Here is a 26,102-nt window from a genome sequence, read left to right as displayed (position 1 = left end):
TCGAAGAAGAACACAGTTACCTAACAGTATACCGCTATAATATACAATATACTATAGGAGTATATAGTTATACTGCAACAATATACTATTATAGTATACAATATATTATTATAGTATACTGTAATAATATGCAATATACTGTAACTATATACTGTAATAGTATATAATATACCATCATAGGATACTTATTACCCGTAAATTCACTTACCTTTTCCCTTTTAATTTGCTTTAAGCTTTTACCCAGCGTGAGGGGTAAATTGAAAATGCAAAAAAATAAAATAAAAATATATTATTCCATATAATGTAACGGTATACTCTTACAATTAGATCCTTTCAAGAATTTTTTGAAATTTTTATTGACAACTTATATTATTTCAGTTTAATAATTGAATTAATTTTTTTTTACTCTTTGCGTACAACCCTATTGGTATAACTATATACTATACTGGTATCATATGTTAGTTAATATATTTTGATTGTATTAGCTACATTTAATTGGTACATAATTTGATTTTTCTTTAATAATAGTATAAAAATAAGAATAATAAAAAATAATGAAAACAACAAATGAAATTAGATTATGAAGAGAAAAAGAATATAAAAAAAGAAGTTAAATGAAATTAGAAAATGAAAAAAGAAAAAAAAAGAAAACAAGAAAAACGAAAAGGAGAAAAGAAAAAAAAGGAAAAAAAAGAAAGAAAAGAAGCATAGAAAAAAAAAATGGAGAATAAAGAAAAAATTCCCCACAAAAACTACTATAGATAGAAAATGTAATTAGTTTATGGGTAGAAAAATAAATGGTTAGACAAAGATAAATAATTTTGTTTTTGTCGGTAACTGTGTCATTCTCTCTATTGTTAAACAACAAAATCTCATGAAAAAATGCATTGCCTACCATAAGGTCATCGGCGTATCCTCAGTTGGGAAAGTGTAGCTCACAAGATGTCCTAGTGAAAAGGCCCAACATTAGAGGTTGGACATGTCATTGTCGCTGATTCATTATCCATAAATTATGTTTTTCCCTCTTATCTTTCCAGTTGATCAGATGATTGTATGGGCCAAAACTTACCATACTTATATGATCGATATTAAGAAAGTCTTTGGAGGCCGCCACATTATCGATTTGGTTTCAACGAAGGACGAAGGCGAGGTCGAGTATGTATGGGTCGAAATCTGATCAAGAGGAATTCCTCACGAAAAGGGGCGACAGAAGGATCAGGAAAGCAAAAGGAGTATTTAAGCGTACCTCGGCCATGACCGAGGACGTGCACTCGGAAGGCCTACACGGCAAAGTAAATGATATGGTGCTTCAGAGGGTTAATCTAAAGTATGGTCAAAAGACTGAGGTACCCTGGTTGAAAAGCGTTGGGTAAGTGAAAATATCTTAAAATACTAGATGAGAGAATGGTGAAAAGGGGGCTCTAAGATCTCAAAAATTATCACTCATAAAATGGAGAAACCTAAGAGCCTACTTTGTAAATGGGGGAGAGCTCAGAACCATGCGTTCGTTTGTAACCATTATCGTTCCATAAATGAAGATAAGTTTAGTTTACAAGTCGGTAAACTCCTTTCTTTTCTTCCTTTACTTTACTTTATACTATGAATTGATGCCGTTGAGTATCTTACTCCATTGTATATCAAAGGTGTCAAACATATTCATAATAAATCCTTGAGTCCAGCCATTTGGTTCATTTGGCTTATCATTTTCTTATCTAGAGTTAATTATTTTTTGCTAGAAATTATCCTTCTTTTTATTATTCACATTAATTTACCAAAAGATTTGAAGATATTTTGGTCAAACAATTTGGCGCCGTCTGTGGGAATTTTCTAGCCAAAGTATTAGTTTCCTTTAGATCTAAACTCGGTCTTAGCTCTATTACCCATTCGTGGTAGCTTCACCTTACCACATCGCACGCAGACTTAAAAAATTTACAAGCAAGCCCTCGAAATCAAACCAAACAAGATCATATCCTAACATAGGATCAGGGTTATGGCTGGTTTATGTGCGAAAACCACATCGTGTCGTGATAGTAGATCTGAGGCTTTATATCTTAAGCACACCGCATTCTTTCTCACAAACTATGCCTGTTATGCAATTCTTTGAAACGCTTGACGGGCAAGGTGATCCACCAACCCATGAAAGTGCCCAAATTCGACTTTTTACACCTCATTTTTACACCACCCGAAGGGGATATAAGGGAGTTTTTCCAATTAAAGTGATATTAATCGAAATGGAATTTTATTTATTTATCAGAGTCGCCACTTAGAATACTTTAAATGGTGTCCCAAGTCACCGATTTATTTTAAAATCCCAAATCGAGGAAAATTTTATTTTTTAAAGGTCTGCGAACCAGAATTCTAGATAAGGAATTTTGTTAACCCGGGAGAAGGTGTTAGGCATTCCCGGGTTCCGTGGTTCTAGCACGGTCGCTTAGCAATTTATACTTGGCTTAAATTTGTTTAATTACGTATTTTTAGGACCTACGTGCATTTAACTTTTTACCGCTTTTAATTGCTTGATTTATTCGTAATTAAAGAATTGAGTTACGCGTACGTATACTCTTTTCTTTTGGCGCGTCAAAATCATGTCACGCGAACATGTCCACAATTAATAACGCTTTGTTTATTTTATTAAGAAAAGTTTGGTTGAAGTTGTACGAACGCATCCCTCGAGTTACTTTTAGAATTAAATTCGCAATTATGTTACGCGAACGTATACATAATCGCAATACTAATCTAAATCGGGCCTAAAGCAAACTCTGATTATTTAGGATTATTTCAATACTAGGTTAATATTCATATGAGGGCCATAGATTATTTAATGGAAAATAGCACGCCTCAAACTATTTAAAGGATTACTTAAATAAGCCCTAGTATATTCTCATTTATAACTAATTTGGACTTAAACCAATGATTATGGGCAAAGAAAATGTGAACAGGCCTATAATCACTTTAGACAAAGAACTGGGCCAATTAACAGGCCCAGTATATTATTAAGTCGGCATAAGGAGAAATAGCAATGCCACCGATTGGGCTCCAAAATTGGATCCAGGCGCAGGACCAAAGGAGAATCTGAATTCACAAAGGTCTAGATTTTAACTAAGAATTACAATTTGGGCCATCAATATGCCCAGATGCTTCAAAGATCGAGTTTTAAATACTAAAGGCATACCGAAATCACAACAGCTTTTACACTAACATTTATATGGTTTAAACAAGATGCCTAACATGGTAGGTCTTAACTTATTAATCACGTATTTAATAATAACAAAACCATTTTTAAACATAGATGAACAATCTCTTTAAAATTGCTGGAATCAATAACAAACAACTGAACAAAACTCAGCAGCCAAATGTTGCCTTTTTAAACATAGCATACTAATCTACATTTAGAACATAGCTAAATAAACTACTGGAGCTGCATTAACTAGTCTATAAATTTATAAAGTCCAGTCCAATTTATTACAAAACCCAAAATTAAATAGGGTATAAAATATAAACTACATTAATGCCTTAAACTAAATTACAACAAAATGAAAAGAGGAGTTTCCTAAACTGCTACTGCTCCAGCTTTAAATGAGCCAAGATTCTCATGAGTTTGACCATGTGAAAGGGTCAGATTCACAAAGTATCTTCAAATGTAAGGACCTACAATGTTATCAAGTTAATCCTAATACAAAAATGAGTAAAGGAAAACAATGTTGTCCATAAGTCTAACCATGTCTTAAGGTTAGTGTCAAGACCCGGTTTTTCCACCCTCGGGAGTTGTGATGACACCTACTAATGTGAGCTAGGCAAGCCGACTATTTGAACAATTTACCTTTTTACCCATTTTATATTCTTTAGCAATTATGAAGCCATAACATTTAAACAACGGAATTTACAATAAGCGGAAGAAAAGCAATAACTATCTGAATATGAATCCAATACAACTGTTTGAACATCGACTACCCAGAACTAGTGTCATAGTTTCACAGATGGTCTATGAATACTACATACAAAGTCTGAAAGATAAAAGATGCAATGTTTCTGAAATAAGTAAGGAAACGAGATAAAGGGATAGAGGGAGACGCCAGGGCATGCGGACGCCTGCATGACTACCTTGGATTTCCAAATGGACTGAAGGCAGCCACCCAAGCTAAGGTCCAAAAGCTGCTGCTCCAGGATCTGCACATAGTGCAAAGTGTAGTATCAGCACAACCGATCCCATATGCTGGTAAGTGCCTAGCCTAACCTCGGCTAAGTAGTGATGTGGCTAGGAACAGACTACCAGCAGTTTAACGATATACAACAGAGAAGATGAACAGTAATGTACTATCAAGTATGGGAGGGGAAACATGCTGCGGGGAAACATCGATTAAGAATAGAAAGACAGTGGGTAAATAAGAGGAATGCCAAATCTCAACTAACAACAAGAATCAGAAATCAAACAAGTGCACGCATCACCCTTCGTGCTTTTACTCTCGTCCTCACCAAAACAATCAAGTAATGAAAATGTGCACGACATCAACCTTCGTGCTTTTACTCTCGTCCTCACCATATAATCAATATAATTGGCACGAAATTGGACATCGTGCAGTACGGTATCACCCTTCGTGCTTTACACTCTTCCTCACAAATCATACACGGCATCACACTTCGTGCTTTAACACTCTCCCACCAAAACAATACACGACATCACCCTTCGTGCTTTAACACTCTTCCTCACCCAAACAACAATAAAAAATAATAGGGCAAGGAGACAAATGAAATTACCATAAGAATCCCAGCAAGGGAACAATAATTCAACAATCAAATCCCGGCAAGAGAACAACATCGAAAGAACATCAACATCCCGACAAGGGAGATAACAATTAAAAGCAATAATATCCTGGCAAAGAAGGCAAAATAATGATTCTCTTCTCTTTTTCACTTTTACTTCACCATTCACTTCACAACTTGAGCCAATGCTCTAAAATATTCGATTATCACTTATACTTTCACCTTATTATACAACTTGAGCCAATGCTCCTCAAAGTTCAAATGTCACAATTACTTCCACAAACTTTGCCCAACAATAGAAATTATCAATCAAGGTGTGAATAATACAACAAAGTCATAATAATCGCAATATAAGACTCACAAGCATGCTCGACACCAACGTATAGATACTCATCACTATGCCTATACGTCGTACTCAACAAATATCACATGGCAAATAGGACTCGACTCCTAATCCCTCAAGCTAAGGTTATACCAAACACTTACCTCGAACTTCCACAGCCAACTCAAGCCTCAAACACCACTTTTCCTTTTGAATTTGGCTCCAAATCAATTGTATCTAGACTTAATCGACTTAATAGCATCAATAAAAGCTAAACAATTCAATTCCAAATGCTTAATTATAGATTTCCTATCATTCTTTCCAAAAAGTCAAAGATCGACCTCGGGCCCGCTTGGTCAAAATATGAGGTTTGGACCAAAACCCGATCACCCATTCACCCACGAGCCCGAATATGTAATTAGTTTCGAAATCCGACCCCAAAACGAGGTCTAAATTCTATTTATACAAAAAGCCTTAACTCTACCCAAATCCCTAATTTTCTACCCTTAAGAACATGATTTAAGCCTAGAAATCTAATGGGTGTTAATGGAAATTGAAGAAAATGAGTCTAGGATTACATACCTATGAATTTGTGGTGAAATTCTCTTTCAAAAATCGCCCAATTTGGAGTTTGGAAGAAGAAGTTATGAAATTTTGGTTTAATCCCGTATGTGTTCTGTTCTGTTTAAATGACTGGGCAAAATTGGTCTCTGCGACTGCGGAAAAAGGTATGTGATCGCATAGCGTAAGAGGGATTGGTCACTGCGATCACAGACATGGCAGTGCGATCGCATAGAAGAAAATGATTCCCTTCCCAGGCTTGTGCGATAGCGGAAGAAACAATGCAATCGTATAGAACAATTGGTGACCTCCCAGAATTTACTCTACGCGATCGCGGAAGGACCTATGCGATCGTATAGCATAAAACGGACCCCTGAAATTTACACTATGCAATCGCGAACCTTCTTATGCGATCGCATAGCACAAGGACCTGGACACCAGCAGACAACAGTTTTCTGCAATTTTCCTAAGTTCAAAAACCTTCCGAGACCTATCCGAAGCTCACCCGAGCCCTTGGGGCTCCAAACCAAACATGTAAACTACCTCAAAAACACCCTACGGACTTACTCGTGCATTCAAATCACCAATATAACATCAACAACTATGAATTTAGCATCAAACTCATGAAATCACTTAAGAACTTTAAGTTTTTCATTTTTCTCAAATACGGTCCGATTCACGTCATTACAAGTCCGATTCTTACCAAATTTCACAGACTCGACTTAAATAACATATAAGACCTGTACTGGGCTCCGAAACCATAATACGGGCCCGATACCATCAAATTTAAAGCACATTTCATTTCTAAAACTCATAAATAATTTCAGAAAATAATTTTCTTTAAAAATTCACTTCTCGGGCTTGGGACCTCGGAATTCGATTCTGGGCATATGCCCAAGTCCCATATTTTCCTACGGACCCTTCGGGACCGTCAAATCATGGCTCCGGGTCCGTTTACCCAAAATGTTGACCGAAGTCAACTTAAATTCATTTTAAAGTCAAAATTCATCATTTTCACATATTTTCACATAATGGCTTTCCGGCTACGTGCCCAGCGTATTCACGCAAATCGAGGTGATGCTAAATGAGGTTTTTAAGGCCTCAGAACGCAGAATTTATTTTTAAAACAAGTGATGACCTTTTGGGTCATCAAATTCTCCACCTCTAAAATAATTGTTCGTCCTCGAACGAGCATAAGAAGGAAGTACCTGAGTCGGGGAAAAGATGGAGATAACGGCTCCGTATATTGGACTTGACTCCTAGGTCGATGCCTCAACAGGCTGACCTCTCCACTAAACATGAACGGAGGGAAACCTCTTCGATCTCAACTAACGAACCTACCGATCTAGAATAGCTACCGGCTCCTCCTCATAAGATAAGTCCTTGTCCAACTAGACAGTGCTGAAATCTAACATGTGGATGGATCGCCGTGATACTTCTAAAGCATGGACACATGAAACACTGGATGCACGACTGATAAGCTCGGCGACAACGCAAGTCTGTAAGCCACCTCTCCTACTCGATCAATAATCTCAAACGGGCCAATGAACCTAGGGCTAAGCTTTCCCTTCTTCCCAAATCTCATCACGCCCTTCATAGGCAACACTCGAAGCAATACCCGCTCACCGACCATGAATGCCAAATCACGAACCTTATGGTCGGCATAACCTTTTTGCTTGGACTGAGCTGCATGAAGCCTATCCTGAATAATCCTGACCTTGTCCAAGGCATCCTGAACCAGATCCGCATCCAACAACCGAGCCTCCCCCGGCTTGAACTATCTAACCGGCGACCAACAACGCCTACCATACAAAGCCTCGTAAGGAGCTATCTGGATACTCGACTGGTCGCTGTTGTTGTAGGCAAACTCTGCTAAAGGCAAAAACTGATCCCACGAGCCTCCAAAGTCAATACACAAGCTCAGAGCATATCCTCCAAAATCTGAATAGTCCACTCGGACTGCCCGTCCGTCTGTGGATGAAATGCTATGCTCAACTCAACCCATGTGCCCAACTCTCGCTGAACTGCTCTCTAGAAATGTGAGGTAAACTGCGTAACTCGGTCCTAAATGATAGACACGGGCACACCATGAAGGCGAACAATCTCTCGGATATAGATCTCTGCTAACCTCTCGGAAGAATAGGAGACTGCCACATGAATGAAATGTGCTGACTTGGTTAGCCTATCAACAATAACCCACACTGCATCAAACTTCCTCTAAGTCCGTGGGGGGTCTAACAACGAAGTCCATAGTGATACGCTCCCACTTCCACTCAGGAATCTCAATCTTCTGGAGCAAATCACCGGGCCTCTGATGCTCGTACTTAACCTGTTGACAATTCAAACACCGAGCCACATATGCAACAATGTCCTTCTTCATTCTTCTCCACCAATAATGCTGCCACAAATCCTGATACATCTTCGCGATGCCCGGATGAATAGAGTACCAGGACTATGGGCCTCCTCTAAAATCAACTCTCGAAGACCATCCACATTAGGCACACAAACTTGACCCTGCAACCTCAAAACTCCATCATCTCCTAAGGTGACCTGCTTGGGACCTCTATGCTACACCGTGTCTCTAAGGACACACAAATGAGGATCATCATACTGCCAATCTCGGATACGCTCCAATAAAGAAGAATGAGCGAATGTGCAAGATTACACAAGGCGGGGCTCAAAAATATCCAACCTCATGAACTGATTGGCCAAAGCTTGAACATCCAAAGAAATCGGCCTCTCACCGATCGGAATATAAGCAAAACTGCCCATACTGGCTGACTTCCTACTCAAAGCATCGGCCACCATATTGGTCTTTCCTGGATGATATAAAATGGTGATATCATAGTCCTTTAGTAGCTCCAACCACCTTCTCTGCCTCAAATTTAACTCCTTTTGCTTGAACAAATACTGAAGACTCTTGTGATCCGTGAACACCTCACATGCCACGCCATACAGATAATGCCTCCAAATCTTCAATGCGTGAACAATGGCTGCCAACTCCAAATCATGAACCGGATAGTTCTTCTCATGAATCTTCAACTGCCGCGAAGCATAGGCAATGACCTTGCCATCCTTCATCAACACCGCACCAAGTCCAATACGAGATGCATCACAATAAACTATATAAGGCCCTGAACCTGTGGGTAAAACCAACACTGGTGCCATAGTCAGAGCTGTCTTGAGCTTCTGAAAGCTTGCCTCACACTCGTCTGACCATTTGAACTGAGCATCCTTCTAGGTCAACCTGGTCATCGGGGCTGAAATAGACGAAAACCCCTCCACGAACCGACAATAGTAACCGGCCAATCCTAAGAAACTCCATATCTTTGTAGCTGATGCAGGTCTAGGCCAGTTCTCGACCGCCTCAATCTTCTTCGGATCAACCAAAATAGCCTCTGCTGATATAACATGACCCATGAATGCAACTGAACTCAACCAAAACTCACACTTCGAAAACTTAGCATACAATTGACTATCCATCAAAGTCTGAAGAACAACTCGAAATATCATCAATGAAGACTATCACGAACGAATCCAAGTAAGGCCTGAACACTTAGTTCATTTGATCCATAAAAGCTGCTGGGGCATTTGTCAACCCGAATGACATCACAAGAACTCATAATGCTCGTATCGAGTGTGGAAAGTTGTCTTAGGGACATCGGATGACCTAATCCTCAACTGATGGTAGCTAGATCTCAAGTCAATCTTTGAAAATACCTTGGTACCCTGAAGCTGATCAAACAAATCATCGAACCTCGACAATGGATACTTATTCTTGATTGTAACCTTGTTCAACTGCCGGTAATCAATACACATTCTCATTGATCCGTCCTTCTTCTTAACAAACAACACCGGCGTACCCCAAGGCAAAACAGTAGGTCTAATGAAGCCTTTTTCGAGCAAATATTGCAACTGCTCCTTCAACTCTTTCAACTCAGGCGAGGCAATACGATACGACGGAATAGAAATGGGCTGAGTGCCAGGAGCCAAATCAATGCAGAAGTCAATATCCCTGTCGGGTGGCATACCTAGCAGGTCTAAAGGGAATACCTCAGGAAACTCACGAACAATGGGAACATAATCAATAGAAGGAACCTCAGCACCAGAATCACGAACATAGGCCAAATACCCCTTCTCGACCATATGCCGAGCCTTCATATAAGAGATAACACTGCGGATAAAATGACTAGGAGTCCCTCTCCACTTTAAACGAGGTATACCCGGCAAGGCTAAAGTCACTGTCTTGGCATAACAGTCCAAGATAGCATGGTAAGGTGATAACCAGTCCATCCCCAATATGACATTGAAATCGACCATGTCGAGAAGTAACACATCTACACAAGTCTCAAGACCCCCAATCACAACTACACACGAACGATGGACTCGATCTACCACAATAAAATCACCCACCGGTGTAGACACAAAAACATGAGCACTTAAAGAATCACTAGGCATGACCAGATACGGTGCAAAATAAGATGACACATAGGAGTACGTAGATCCTGGATCAAATAAAACTGAAGCATCTCTGCTACAAACCAAAACAGTACCTGTGATAACTGCATCGAAAGCCTCAGCCTCGGGCCTGGCTGGAAGAGCATAACATCGGGGCTGGGCCCTACCACCCTAAACTACATCTCTGGGACGGCCTGCTACTGGCTGGCCTCCACCTTTAGCGGCCTGAGCTCTACCTCTAATACATCTACCTCCACCTTTAGCACCTCTACCCCTACCTCTAGTTGGCTGGGCGGGCTGTGGAACACTCGGTGCCTGGACCATGGCACGAGAACCCTGATGCTGAGAGCTGTTCGATACTCGAGGGCAAAACCTAGCAATGTGACCCATATCACCACAAGTGTAACAAGCCCTCGACTGCTGATACTGCTGACCCTGATGACCTGAATGACCACCCCGAAAACTCTAGAGCGGAGGTGCACTGATAGGAGCTGGTGGTGCACTGTAGGATTGCTGATCAGAATACTACATATGAGAAACATGACCACCGGAAGCACCGTGAGAAACCTAAAGTGCTGAGCGAAAAGGCCTAGGAGGATGGCCTCTACCATACGAATCACTGCCTCCAGACGAGGTACCACTAAATCGGCCTGAATGACGAGGCCTCTTGTCAGACCCCTGACCACCTCCCTGCGATAGAACCATCTCCACTCTCCTGGCCACATTGGTCGCCTCCTGAAAAGAAATCTCACTCCCTATCTCCTTAGCATCTGAAGTTGAATCGGCTGAATAAGTCCCTCAATGAACCTCCTCACCCTCTCTCTCCCGGTGGGGAGTACGATAAGAGCATGACGAGCCAAGTCGATAAATCTGGTCTCGTATTGAGTAACAGTCATAGAACCCTGCTAGAGACGCTCAAACTACCTTCGATAGATCTCTCTCCGAGTAATGGGGAGAAACTTCTCCAGAAATAGCTGAGTAAACTGCTCCCAAGTCAAAGCTAGTTATCCGGTGGGTCTAGCCAAGCAATAATCTCTCCACCAAGTCTTGGCGGATCCAGATAAATGAAAAGTAACAAAATCCACCCCATTGGTCTCCACTATCCGCATGTTCCTAAGAACCTCGTGACAGTTGTCTAGATAATCATGGGGATCCTCAAAAGATGCATTGTTGAAAGTAGTAGTGAAAAGCTTGCTGAACATGTCAAATCTCCACAAATCATCGGCAGACATAGCTGATCCATCACCGGTCTAAGCTACCACACCTAGCTAAACTGCTCCAATTGGCTGAACTACTGGAGTCTAAAACTAGGGAGCTACCTGCTCTAGGGTGCGAGTAGCAGGAGTCTGGGCTCCTCCTCTAGCCTGAGAGACGACTGGTGCTACAGGAAGCAAGCTTGCTCGGGTGACACTCTCCATAAGGCCCACTAGATGGACCAGAGCATCCTGGAGTACTAGGGTAGAAATAAACCCCTCTGGGACCTGAGCTGGGCCCACCGAAACTGTTGGGGCTGGAACCTCATCATCAAAGTCAACTTGAGGCTCCGCCGCTGGTGCTACTGCTCTAGGCTGAGCTCTGCCCCTACCTTGGCCTCTAGCACGGCCTCTCCCTCTGCCCCTCGTGGGAGCTGCTGCTGGGGGCTTGGGCTGCTGATCGGTGGATAAGGAAGCGCATGTTCTCGCCATCTGCGAAAGAACAGAGTAGAAATTCAATTAGCATTGAGAAACTAAACCGCACGACAGGAAGGAATAAATGTGAAGTCTTTCCTAACTCTGTAGCCTCTAGGGGATAAATACAGACATCTCTGTACCGATCCCTCAGACTCTACTAAGCTTGTATGTGAACTGTGAGACCCATGTAAACTAGAGCTCTGATACCAACTTGTCACGACCCGGTTTTCCCACCCTCGGGAGTCATGATGGTGCCTACTAATGTGAGCTAGGCAAGCCGACTGTTTGAACAATTTACCTTTTTACCCATTTTATATTCTTTATCAATTATGAAGCCATAACATTTAAACAGCGGAATTTATAATAAGCGGAAGAAAAGCAATAACTATCTGAATATGAATCCAATATAATTGTTTGAACATCGACTACCTAGAACTGGTGTCACAGTTTCACAGACAGTCTATGAATACTACATACAAAGTCTGAAAGATAAAAGATGCATTGTTTCTCAAATAAGTAAGGAAACATGATAAAGGGATAGAGGGAGACGCCAGGGCCTGCGGACGCCTGCAGGACTACCTTGAATCTCCAAATGGACTGAAGGCAGCCACCCAAGCTAAGTTCCAAAAGCTGCTGCTCCGGGATCTGCACATAGTGCAGAGTGTAGTATCAGCACAACCGACCCCATGCACTGGTAAGTGCCTAGCCTAACCTCGGCGAAGTAGTGATGAGGCTAGGACCGGACTACCAGATAAGCCTGTGCAGTTTAACTATATACAGTAGAGAAGATAAACAGTAATGTACAGTCAAGTATAGGAGGGGGAAACATGCTGCGGGGAAACATCAATTAAGAATAGAAAGACAATGGGTAAATAAGAGGAGCACCAAATCTCAGCTAACAACAAGAATCAGAAATCAAACAAGTGCACGACATCACCCTTTGTACTTTTACTCTCGTCCTTACCAAAACAATCAAGTAATGAAAATGTGCACGACATCACCCTTCGTACTTTTACTCTCGTCCTCACTATATAATCAATATAATCGGCATGGAATTGTACATCGTGCGACACGGCATCACCCTTTGTGCTTTACACTCTTCCTCACAAATCATACACGACATCACCCTTTGTGCTTTAACACTCTCTCACCAAAACTATACACGGCATCACCTTTCATGCTTTAACACTCTTCCTCACCCAAACAACAATCACAAATAATAGGGCAAGGAGATAAATGAAATTACCATAAGAATCCCGGCAAGGAAATAATAATTCAACAATCAAATCCTGGCAAGGGAACAACATCGAAAGAACATCAACATCTCGACAAGGGAGATAACAATTAAAAGCAACAATATCCCGGCAAGGGAGGTAAAATAATGATTCTCTTCTCTTTTCACTTTATTTCACCACTCACTTCAAAACTTGAGCCAATACTCTACAAGATTCGATTATCACTTATACTTTCACATCTCATTATACAGCTTGAGCCAACGCTCCTCAAAGTTCAAATGTCACAATTACTTCCACAAACTTTGCCCAATAATAGAAATTATCAATCAAGGCATGAATAATACAACGAATTCATAATAATCACAATATAAGACTCACGGGCATGCTCGACACATACTCGTCATCATGCCTATATGTTGTACTCAACAAATATCACTTAGCAAATAGGACTCGACTCCTAATCCCTCAAGCTAAGGTTAGACCAAACACTTCGTCGAACTTCCACGGCCAACTCAAGCCTCAAACACCGCTTTTCCTTTTGAATTTGGCTCCAAACCAATTGTATCTATACATAATCGACTTAATAGCATCAATAAACACTAAACAATTCAATTCCAAATGCTTAATTATTTATTTCCTATCATTATTCCCAAAAAGTCAAAGATCGACCCCGGTCCCGATTGGTCAAAACACGAGGTTCGGACCAAAACCCGATCACCCATTCACTCACGAGCCCGAATATGTAATTAGTTTCAAAATCTGACCCCAAAAATGAGGTCTAAATTTCATTTATATAAAAAGCCCTAACTCTACCCAAATCCCTAATTTTCTACCCTTAAGAACATGATTTAAGACTAGAAATCTAATGGGTGTTAATGGAAATTGAAGAAAATGAGTCTAAGATTACATACCTATGAATTTGTGGTAAAGTTCTCTTTCAAAAATTGCCCGATTTGGAGTTTGGAAGAAGAAATTCTGTTCTATTTAAATGACTGGGCAAAATTGGTCTCTGCGATAGCGGATAAAGGTATGCGATCGCATAGGTTAAGGGGGATTGGTCACTGTGATCACAGACAAGGCAGTGCGATCGCATAGAAGAAAATGATTCCCTTCCCAGGCTTGTGCGATAGAGGAAGAAACAATGCAATCGCATAGAACAATTGGTGACCTCACAGAATTTACTCTACACGATCGCGGAAGGACCTATGCGATCGCATAGCACAAAACGGACCCCCTGAAATTTACACTATGCGATCGCGAACCTTCCTATGAGATCGCATAGTACAAGGACCTGGACACCAGCAGACAACAGTTTTCTGCAATTTTCCTAAGTTCAAAAACCTTCCGAGACCTATCCGAAGCTCAACCGAGCCCTCGAGGCTCCAAACCAAACATGTACACTACCTCAAAAACACCCTACGGACTTACCCGCGCATTCAAATCACCAATATAACATTAGCAACTATGAATTTAGCATCAAAATCATGAAATCACTTAAGAACTTCAAATTTTCCATTTTTCTCAAATACGGTCCGATTCACGTCATTATAAGTCCGTTTCTAACCAAATTTCACTTACTCGGCTTAAATCACATATAAGACCTGTACCAGGCTCTAGAACCATAATACGGGCCCGATACCATCAAATTTAAAGCATATTTCATTTCCAAAACTCATAAATAATTTCAGAAAATAATTATCTTTAAAAATTCATTTCTCGGGCTTGGGACCTCGGAATTCGATTTCGGGCATACCCCAAGTCCCATAGTTTCCTACGGACCCTCCGGGACCGTCAAATTAGGGGTCCGGGTCCGTTTACCCAAAATGTTGACCGAAGTCAACTTAAATTCATTTTAAAGTTAAAATTCATCATTTTTCATAAATTTTCACATAATGGCTTTCCGGCTATGCGCCCGGACTGCGCATGCAAATCGAGATGATGTTGAAAGAGGTTTTTAAGGCCTCAGAACGCAGAATTTATTTTTAAAACAAGTGATGATCTTTTGGGTCATCACAGTTAGCCCTACAGACAAGCAATGATTTCCAAAATCATGATTTACTCCATAGTTCTCATCTCAGTAAAGGAGAAAAGAGAGGAAGGGAAAATAACTTAGACATATACTAAAGGAGTCAAGACTATTATGCACTATTAAGGGATGAATCTGACCATTTAAAGGGTCAGATTCACTTTCCTTTTGTATTGCTATAAAAGAGAAATTTTTGACATAGTTTTATAGGTATGTACACTGATTCAGCAACTAACCTTGTCAAGTTTTAACATATATACATCACAATATCACAGATTTCATGATTGAATTCAACAGCCATTTAAGCTAATATTAACACATGATTTAATCAACCCTAGATTCAACAAAATCATGATTTTCAGAACTAACATCAAAGTTTAGCTAACCAAAACAAGTTTCAAATACAGAGTTTGAACTCAAAATTAATTCCATTCAAAATGAACATTGTTACATACCTTGAAACTGAAAATACAGCAGAGAAATGACCAAATAAAGGTCAGAAAACCAAGGCTGATTTCAGAGCTTAGATCAACAGCAATCAAACAACAGCTACTTGGAAAATTTTCAACCAGAAATTAGCAAGAAAAACTCCATAGCTTCAACCAGAAGAATCCCAGCTAAAAGAAACAGTAAAAACTCACAGCTTGAAAAGCAGAAATCCCAACCAAGACACCTAAGAAAGATCCTCTTAACTTCAAACCATTATTTCTAGCTTGTGAAAACCAAAGGGAAGAAGTTTTTCCTAAAATTTCTGAAATCTGGTTTTTCAGAATGGAAGAGAGTTTTTATAGTGAAAATGATGCTCAATGTGTGTGTGAGTGAGGGAATGTTTCCCTTTTTATAGAGTGTACCCCAAAAAGCATCTAAAATGCATATTTTAACCTAGTACAACATCTTTTGACAGCTGTATGTCCTTTTTCCTTATCCAAAATCAGCATTTGCTAAGGATAGGGACAATTGTCCTAAGTTCTAGAACTTTCTAATTTTTACCTAATGTGAAACTCCAATTTTACCCTTTAAATTCTTGCTTATTTCATTTTTACCTAAACTCTTTTGGTTTAATTGAGTCCCTAAAGTTCCTATTGATTTTCAAATCAGGATAAACAAAACTAGAAAGTATAAAGAATCCAAATCATCATATTGAAACAGAAACGTGTTGATTTAATTTTAACTTAAAACTAACTAATTAACCAATAAAACCGCTTATCTAATTAACCCTAAATAATACTGAATTCAAACTAAACTGATGGCAGAAACAGAGTGAACAAATCATCAAAACCTAATTAAAAATTTGAACCTATGTACAAATAATGAAACTAGAAATTAAAAACAAAAAAGGAGAACCTAAACCATGCGGCTAAATCAACCATAGAACCAATTGAAAAGAAGCAAACCCTTAATTACTCTGTCATATTGAACTAGCCTGATTTAATTAACCTAAATGCATCGAACTATATTAAATTAAAACTATTAACTAAGTAAACTTATTTTACTGAAATTTAAATAAACCAGCAATCAAAACAAACAAGGTTGACACCTAAATGATAAAAGTAAAAATAACTAACTTAAAAAGAAGAAGAGAAGAAGCAGAAACAAACTGATTTTGGCTGGAAAAGCTTGAACAAACAGAGCAAATCAACAAACGATGGAATTTTAAACATGCTGACTAAACTAATCACCAGATGCAAAGATAAATACACAACATAATTCTGAAAAGAAAACAAAAACAATCCTAAAACATGTGACTAAACATAAAGAAAGGAGATGAAGAGGATTATCAGAAAAGGAAAGGGAGAACAGGAAAGTAAAGAGATTTACCTAAAAAGAAAAAAATCGAGAAAAACAAAGGTCTTCAGGTAGCACTGGATTGACGCATGGGTCCAAACCTCTCCGAAATGATCCAAAATTGATGCTAATCAGTTGTTCTTGCCAAGAACAATTGACTAGCATGCATTTCAGGCTAATTCGAGCCTTGGAAATGAGTAGGCTAGGGTTTTCTATTCGTCATTCTAGATCCATATGTAGGGGAATTTGGTGGGGTTTTGGGTCTAGTTGATGGTGGAATGATGAAAAGGGTGAGGTGAGGAGTACGAGGTAGTGATTTGGTTGTGTTTGGAGCAGTTAAGGTTTTGGCCGTGATTTCGATATAAAATTCAAGATTTTTGCCGGGTTTGAGGGAAAAGGATTGGAGATTTGGAATGAGGAGGTTATGGGGAGTTTGGGGTGTTGATTTGGGGTCATTTGGAATGCCGGAACCGCCGTGAGGCAAATTCCGGTGGCTGCTGGCGGCGGAGACGACGAGGGAACCTAGGGCGGCTAGGGTTTTCTTTGGGTGTGAGTTTGAGGTGAAATGAAACGGATTGGAATGGGTGGGGGGGATAGATTCAGACAGTTATGTATTAAATAAAAGACTAGTTTCGAGCCGTTGGATTTCCAAGATCCAACGGCTGTGATGGAGTTGTTACAGAACGTGGTCGTTTAGGTTAAGTGGGGCTGGACCGGGTAAAAAAAAGGTTTGGGCAAGATTTTGGACGGGTTTGTGGCTTAAAAAAGTCCCAATTGCTTAATTTAAAACCCCATTGCAATTAAATCCTTATTTCCTTTTTTCTTTCCTTTTTTATTTGATTAAATATCCTAAATTAAAAACCTAAATTAATCTAAAAATGTGAAATTAAACTAATTACTTAATTACAAAAATTATAAAAATCACTTAATCCTAAATTAAAAGTGAAAAATCAATAATCTAAAAATAAAAAGGAAACAATGTAAAAATAGGCCATTTTTGTGATTTTTATTTTTAATAGTACAAACAATTAATTAATTAATCCTAAAAATGCAATGCATGGTATTTTTTGGCATTTTCATGATTTTTAATAAAATTAAACGTGCACAGAAATGCAAGCAATTAATAAAATTCTACAAAAATTCTTAGAAATGGCAAATAATTAAGAAAAAACTATTTTCTTGGGATATTTTAGGAGTAGTTCATATAGGGCAAAAATAACATGTTCACAGCTGCCTCTCTTTACTCGGAAACACGAAGGGTTTTCAGGGAAATATAAAATGAGCAATTACAAGGGATTTTTGCCCATTTGAAACTCCATGAGAAGCATCTTTTGAAAAAGTCTGACCGAACCTTGCTTCGGAGGTTGCCTACATATCCTTGGCTATAAAGGAATCATGTCAGTGTAGTTCTGAAAGTTTTGGTAGCTGGGACTTCCGGTGAACTGTGATTTCACTACTGTTTCTGCTTGCTGAGCTCCTTATTACACCGAAATGAAGGATGAAAAGCTAAACTAGCTAAGCCTATCAACTACGAGTTACAAGATTCCTATCTATAAACCTTCTAAAGCTTGATCTTGAGTCTTAGCTTGTTCTTCCTGCAGACTCTGATCTGAATCTTGATGCTCGTTAGCTATAACCGCTGGTTCATTCTTCTTCAGCTTTTCGTATCAAGGCGGGACATGCAATGCTTGTGACTTAAATCATACCTTGAGCAGTCCACATTTTTTCTCCGCTTCTACACTTAGAATTCAAACTTCTTTTCTTGTTCTTCTTTTCTTTTATTTGGGTTGAGACTTCTTCTTTTTGTCATCTCAAACCTTGTGCCTCACGGTGAAAACCTGTTTAGGCACCAAAGCAAACAAATGAACGAAATTTTCTGCCCCAATTTTCACTAGGAAAATTTCGTGAGTTATTGTAACCAAATCTAAACTATCTCTTTATTGAAAGCAATAAGATCAGGATTGTGTATCCTTGGGAAAAGGAGATTAAGGAGTGGATACCCCACATCTAAACTACAATCAAATGGGGATCAGAGGCCCCAAGTTGGGAAGATTACCAGGTTATGGTGGAAAAATGACCCAGTTATGCCGGAAAGGTACTCAGGTTATGTCGAAAAAGAAAATGGTTTTTGGGTTATGCCGGGGAGGTCCACAGGTTATGCCGGGAAAGTCATCGGGTTATGCCGAAAAAGAAAAAAGGTCCTTGGGTTATGCCGAGGAGGTTCACGGGTTATGCCGGGAAAGTCATCGGGTTATGCCGGAAAAGAAAAGGTCCACGGGTTATGCCGAAGAGGTCCACGGGTCATGCTGGGAAAGGAAGAGGTCTTCGGGTTATGCCGTGGAGGTCCACGGGTTATGCCGAAAAAGAAAAAAGGTCCTCGGGTCATGTTGGGGAGGTCCATGGGTTATGCCGGGAAAGTCATCGGGTTATGCCAGAAAAGAAAAATGATCCTCGGGTCATGCCGGAGAGGTCCACGAGTTATGCCGAGAAAGTCATCAGGTTATGCCAGAAAAGAAAAAGGTCCTCGGGTTATGTTGGGGAGGTCTGTGGGTTATGCCAGGAAAGTCATCGGGTTATGCCGGAAAAGAAAAGGTCCTCAGGTTATGCTGGGGAGGTCCACGGGTTATGTCGGGAATCAACTAGGGAGTGGAACCCTATAATGAAAAAGACTAATAGGTTATGCTAGGAGCGACTAGGGAATGTGACCTTATGTTGGGAAGACGTAACTAGAGATTGGGGACCCTAAGCTACCATGATTTTGAATCTTTCTTCTTCTTTTCTTTATTCTTTCTTTTCTTCTTCCTCTACTTCACTTTTTATTTTATTTAGGGGAAATGAATGAAGAGTTTTTTAAAAGGACTTCCCTTTTTAGTGTCCACTTTTGCTGCAGAAACGTTTTGGTTTCTGCGTAACTTGTTTTTATTGCACCTGCTTTTTGCAAAGTTGTCTTGGACTGCACCTATTTTCTAATCAAAGAACAATTTATCAGTTTGAAACAGTGGTTGGTTTTGTGGCCTTGAGTGTTTTGATCTCGGCCCAACTCTTTTGATGAAATCCTTTACTGCTCGTTGGCTTTCTGGAGACCGATCTCTCTTCTAAAACCAGGTATCTTGACTTCTCTAAAATTTCACATGATGGTTAACCCGTGTGGGGCTTTGGCCTTTCTTATTTTGCCTTTATGTGCGCTTGACTTTGGCTTTCTTTCCTTTTCAATAATTTTGAGTCTGGATCATCGGCCATTATGGGCAGTTGAGATCGACTTGATTCACCTACTGAGGCTGAGTGCCTTTACTTGAACTTGGTTTTTGCTAAGCAGAACCCTGTAAAACCAATCTTGACATCTTTTATTTGTATTAGTTTTCGGAGGAGGATTAAACCAAAAGGGATTCAAAGAAAAGTAAAGAAGGACAGGATAATGAATTTAAAGAGAAGTGTTCCTTTCGGGGGAGGAAAGAAGGACTTATATGGAGTGCATGCAGACTTCAATAGACATGACATGCTTCTTGGACTGGATACCCGATCTGCGCAACTATCCAATCTCCCATAAACCCATCATGACTCATGTTTTAAAACCGAGAAACCTCGCCAAGACTCTATCAATGCCAATGGTTGTAAGGTATTACTTCTTTTTCGATCAATGGCACCCTTTGCGGGTTTTCACCAATGGACCTCTCTCATTTTTCTTTTTATCATCGCCTTATAGTGCTCTTTACGGGTTTTCACTAACAAGACTATCTCATTTTTCAGTTTCTCTGCTCACCATCGCCTTACGGTGCCCGTGTGGGTTTTCACTAACAAGACTCTCTTATTTTATTTCTCTCATTTTGATTGCATCGGATCCAAGTAGCTACGTTCTCCGATCCTTGAACACTCTCACCAATCGATCGGAAGGACTTGAACAGGGTTTGGGGTAAAAGAATTTGGATCGAATTACAACTTTGGAACCGCTCAGGCGAGATCATCGCTGAACCATTATAACATCTGCCCCAGTTTCACTTTTGGGGAAATTTGGATTTTTGTTTTGGTGTGACTGAACTCCAAAGAGAGGCTACCTACGTATCCTTTCGGAATCAAGTCGAACATAGTTCAAGGAAACTTTTTTTTTTGCTTTTGATTGATTTTTTTTACAAACATTTTCGGGTTCCAAAGAGGGTAATCAAAGAAAGGTATTTGGCTCAAAGGGTTAGCAAAGGATTGGAGTGTTTGGGGTAGCGAGAATAAAAGCCTTCGTCATCCCAATCGGATAATATTGGTACCATAAAAGGGTTAAATGTAATACCTTTTGACCGTGTCTGCATGTACAACTGTTTCAGGGTCATTTCCTTCAATGTCTCCCAGGTACAACGCCCATTTCGGCAATAATTTTCTTATAATGTATGTGCCCTTCTAGCTAGGAGCGAACTTTCCTTTTGCTTCCTTGTGATGAGGGAGAATACGTCTCAAAACGAGTTACCCCACTTCAAAGTTCCTAGGCCGCACTTTCTTGTTGTAGGCACGTGCCATTCTTTGTTGATACAACTGCCCGTGGCAAACTGCGGCCATCCGCTTTTCGTCAATCAAGGTTAACTGCTCTAGACGGGTCTTGACCCACTCACTATCCTTAATTTCAGCCTCAACAATGATTCGAAGAGAAGGAATTTCAACTTCTGCAGGTATTACGGCTTTAGTGCCATAAACTAATAGATAGGGTGTCGCTCTGACTGATGTCCACACAGTAGTGCGATATCCCAATAATGCAAACGACAACTTTTTATGCCACTGTCTCGAACTTTGAATCATCTTTCTCAGAATCTTCTTGATGTTCTTGTTTGCTGCTTCAATAGCACCATTAGCTTTGGGCCGATAAGGGGAATTCCGATGCGTGATATTAAATTGCTCACATATCTCCCTCATCAAGTGGCTATTCTAGTTTGCAGCACTGTCTGTAATGATAATCATAGGGATACCAAAATGGCAGATGATGTTGGAGTGTACGAAGTCTACCACTGCTTTCTTAGTAACAGTTTTGAGAGTGACTACTTCAACCCATTTTGTGAAGTAGTCAATGACAACCAATATGAATCTATGCCCATTCGAAGCTTTTGGCTCGATTAGCCTAATGACATCTATTCCCCAAGCAACGAACGACAGGATGCAGTTCTGTAGGTGGTGCATGAATCAGGTCACCGTGCACTTGACATTGATGACATTTTCGGACAAAGCTGAAGCAATCCTTTTCCATGGTCATCCAATAATAGCCTGCTCGAAGGATTTTCTTTACCAGGACGTATCCATTCATATGGGGTCCACACACTCCTGCGTGTACTTCATGCATGATTCTTCCAGCTTCTTGGGAATCCACACATCTTAACAGATTGAGATCTGGAGTCTTTTTGTTCAAGACATCCCCGCTCAAGAAGAAACTGTTAGCAAGCCTTCTAATGGTTCTCTTTTGGTCTCCATTGGCTTGCTCAGGATATTCCTTTGTTTTCAGAAATCTCTTGATATCATGATACCATGGCTGCACATTTGGTTCCACCTCAACCACATTGCAGTAACCATGCCTTTCTCGGATTTGGATTTCCAAAGGGTCAATGTGGACATTGCCTAGATATGGTAACATCGAGGCCAAAGTAGCGAGTGCATCGGCTAACTCATTGTGGAAATGAGGAATGTACCTAAACCCGACTGATTTGAACCACTTACTAAGATTTTCCACATGTTTCTTGTATGGAATAAGCTTGACATCCCGAGTTTCCCATTCTCCCTAAGCTTGTCGGATAATTAGATCTGAATCTCCCATGATTATCAATTCTTCCACATCTTGGTCGATTGCCATATTCATACCCATAATGCAAGCTTCATACTCGACAGTGTTGTTTGTGCAGAAAAACCGAAGTCGGGTTGTGGCTGGATAGTGTTGACTAGTGGGTGAGATCAAAATTGCCCCAATCCCGACACCTTTTGCGTTCACAGCTCCATCGAAGAACATTTTCCAAGCATTTGTGTCTTTTGATGTTACTACAACTGAATTCACCTCCTCTTCCGGGAAGTAAATACTCAAAGGCTAATATTCATCATCAACATGGTTTTCAGCCAGGTGATCTACTAAAGCTTGGGCTTTCATTATCGTGCGGGTAACATAGACTATGTCAAACTCAGTAAGCAGGATTTGCCATTTTGCTAACCTCCCTGTGGGCATCGGCTTTTGGAATATGTACTTCAAAGGGTCCATCCTGGTGATGAGATAAGTGGTGCAGGCCAATAGGTAATGCCGAAGCTTTTGAGCGACCCAAGTTAGGGCACAACAAGTCCTTTCTAACAAAGTGTATTTGGCTTCGTAGCTAGTGAACTTTTTGCTCAGATAGTATATTGCCTGCTCTTTCTTCCTGGTCACATCATGTTGCCCGAGGACACTTCCGAAGGAATTCTCCAAGACTATCAAATACAAAAACAAAGGCCTCCCAGGTTCGGGTGGGACCAAGACTGGCGGATTCGACATATATTCTTTGATTTTGTCGAAGGCTTCCTGACACTCATTTGTCCATTTAATCACCGCATCTTTCTTTAATAGCTTAAATATGGGCTCACATGTGGATGTCAACTGAGCAATGAACCGGCTGATGTAATTCAACCTTCCCAGCAGGCTCATAACCTCTTTCTTGGTTCTCGGAGGAGGCAAATCCCGAATAGACTTTATCTTTGTTGGATCTAGCTCGATGCCCCTCCGACTAACTATAAATCTCAAGAGTTTGCCAGATGGAACTCCAAATGCACACTTAGATGGATTTAGCTTCAAGTCATACTTACGCAAACGTTCAAAGAACTTTCTTAGGTCCCGAACATGGTCGTCCTGCATTCTGGATTTAGTGATCACATCGCCCACGTACACCTCGATTCCTTGGTGCATCATGTCATGAAATATGGCAGTCATATCCCTCATATAAGTTGCCCCAGCATTCTTCAAACCAAAAGACATGTCCCTATAGCAATAGGTGCCCCAGGGTGTGGTGAAGGCTGTCTTTTCTGCATCTTCTTCATCCATCAAGACCTGATGGTACCCAGCATAACAATCCACGAAAGATTGTATCTCATGTTTGGCACAATTGTCAACAAGGATGTGGATGTTTGGCAAAGGGAAGTTGTCTTTGGGACTTGCTTTGTTTAGATCTCGACAATCAACACACACTCGAGTTTTCCCATCTTTCTTTAGTACGGGAACCACATTAGCCAACCATGGGTGTATCGGACCACTCGGATCACCCTTGCCTTCAATTGTTTGGTGACCTCTTCTTTGATCTTATCACTGATATTAGTTTTGAACTTCCTCTATTTTGTTGGACAGGGGGATAATCGGGGTAAGTCGGCAATTTGTGTACCACTAAATCAACACTTAGTCCTGGCATATCATCATAGGACCAAGCAAACACATCTTTGAATTCGAACAAAAGTTGGATCAATGCATCTCTGGTTCTTTCATCCGTGTGAATACTTATCATGATTTCTTGGACCTCTTCTGAACTACCCAAATTAACCGGCTCAGTTTCATTTAAGTTTGGATTAGGTTTATTCTCGAATTGTTCCAATTCTCAATTTATTTCCCTAAAAGCCTCATCTTCATCATATTCCGGTTCTTGATTCATTATTCCACAATTAGACAGTGTGCTATGATCTAGGCGTGAAGTTCGCAAGCATGTCATGTTATTTAAGTCCGCATTATTAGAACTGAAAGGAAGAAATAAGAAAAGTAACAAAAATCAGAAAGAATAAAGAAAGAGATTCATAGACCATGAAATATTGATTTCATTTCATTGAATTTGAAGATAGCAATGTTTACATTAGAATTTTAAAGACAATAAACTAAAAGAAACATTCGAGTTACACCCTGGAATGACTCGGAATGCAGAAAAGGTGGCAAGAGTGGACTACCGAGATTCTCGCCTGACTGGGAATGGAGTAGCCTTCCAATTTTGCAGCTTGGCATCGGGCCCCATAAATTGCACCTCAGCAGTGCTCGAGCCTTCACCAAGCTGGACCATATGGGCTTCATACAACATTTGCCTCATGGCTCCACATATGTCCTCAATTTCCTCGGTCGTGAAGGCCTCATCATCTTCTTCTTCGGTGTACTTGGGCTAGACAAATATTTTGTAGAGATATGGGACCGACTGAGGTAGCATCCAACCATTGCTCTTTCGTTCATTGGCACTGTCACATCAGTTTCTGTGGCATGAAAACACACACCGAAGAACTTCTCGTCGGTACCTAAAGTGATAATTTCGGTGATACCTTGCAATGATGCCCTGAGTCCCTTCCCAGGCTTATAACCATGCTTGATCATTTCAGCAATGACCATGATTGATGCATTTGACAGAAAGGGTTGAGGACACAGGATTCCTTCCTCGCATTGATCTATGACCACAACCTGGAAAGCTTGATAGACTATGTGCTCGCTACCTTCCCTAGCTTTGAGACATGGGACTGACGGGTCCCGGTAAATTGACTGCTCGTCTTCTCCATGAACTACAATTTCCTGATCTTCATGTTCAAACTTCACTATTTGGTGGAGGGTAGAAGATACGGCCCCCGCAGCATAGACCCAAGGCCTTCCTAAAAGAAAATTATAGGAGGTATCCATGTCCAAGACCTGAAACGTCACTTCGAAATCTGCAGGACCAATAGTCAAGATCAAATCAATTTCCCCTATTTTGTCCCTCTTGATAAAATCGAAAGCACGCACACAAACATTATTATGCCCGATCCTCTCAGTCCCAATTCCAATCTTTGCAAAGTTAAGAGAGGGCATGTGTCGAACTCTGATCCACCATCCACCATGACTCTTTTTACATAGTACCCTTCACACTTAACTGTCAGATGAAGAGCTTTGTTATGGGTAGCCCCTTCCGGGGGCAAGTCATTCTTGCTAAATGAAATTTAGTTGACTGTAAAGAATCTTTCTGCCATCATTTCCAGTTGCTCCATAGTTGTTTCAATCAGAACATAGGCTTTATTGAGGGTCTTTATCAGCACTTTCTGATGCTCACTCGAGCTTATCAGTAGAGACAAGAGCGAGACTTGAGTGGGAGACTTCCAGTGTTGGTCAATTACCTCGTAGTCCGCAGTTTTCATTCTTCGGAAGAATTCCTCTGCGTCTTTGGCACTAACTAGCTTTTTGAGCGGGAAGCGCTTCTGCTTGGCGTTGTTCACTTCTTCCAAATTGAGGTACTTCCCAGATTGGTTGGTTTCATTTACTTCCCCTATGATTTCCTTCCCATTGTATGTTACAATTGCTCTGTTGTAGTTCT

The 26,102-nt window shown here is 40.4% G+C and overlaps 1 protein-coding gene across 1 annotated transcript in view; it reads right to left on the bottom strand.

Annotated features, from left to right (window-relative positions):
• LOC138875362 (uncharacterized) overlaps nt 1-25,603 on the bottom strand; it is a 28,645-nt gene extending 3,042 nt beyond the window's left edge. The window contains exons 1-6 of the mRNA XM_070154187.1: nt 24,983-25,603; nt 23,534-23,848; nt 22,079-22,564; nt 21,352-21,723; nt 15,675-15,791; nt 15,489-15,495 (exon numbers count right to left, since the gene is read on the bottom strand). Coding sequence (XP_070010288.1) covers nt 15,489-15,495; nt 15,675-15,791; nt 21,352-21,723; nt 22,079-22,564; nt 23,534-23,848; nt 24,983-25,603 — 1,918 coding nt within the window. The remainder of the gene's footprint in view (nt 1-15,488; nt 15,496-15,674; nt 15,792-21,351; nt 21,724-22,078; nt 22,565-23,533; nt 23,849-24,982) is intronic.
• Between the last annotated feature and the right edge of the window lie 499 nt (nt 25,604-26,102).

The sequence above is a fragment of the Nicotiana sylvestris genome, chromosome 8, assembly GCF_000393655.2.
Source record: "Nicotiana sylvestris chromosome 8, ASM39365v2, whole genome shotgun sequence".
NCBI classification, from domain to species: domain Eukaryota; kingdom Viridiplantae; phylum Streptophyta; class Magnoliopsida; order Solanales; family Solanaceae; genus Nicotiana; species Nicotiana sylvestris.
The sequence above is the reverse complement of the archived record's forward strand: the minus strand, read 5'-3'. Positions and strand labels throughout refer to the sequence as shown.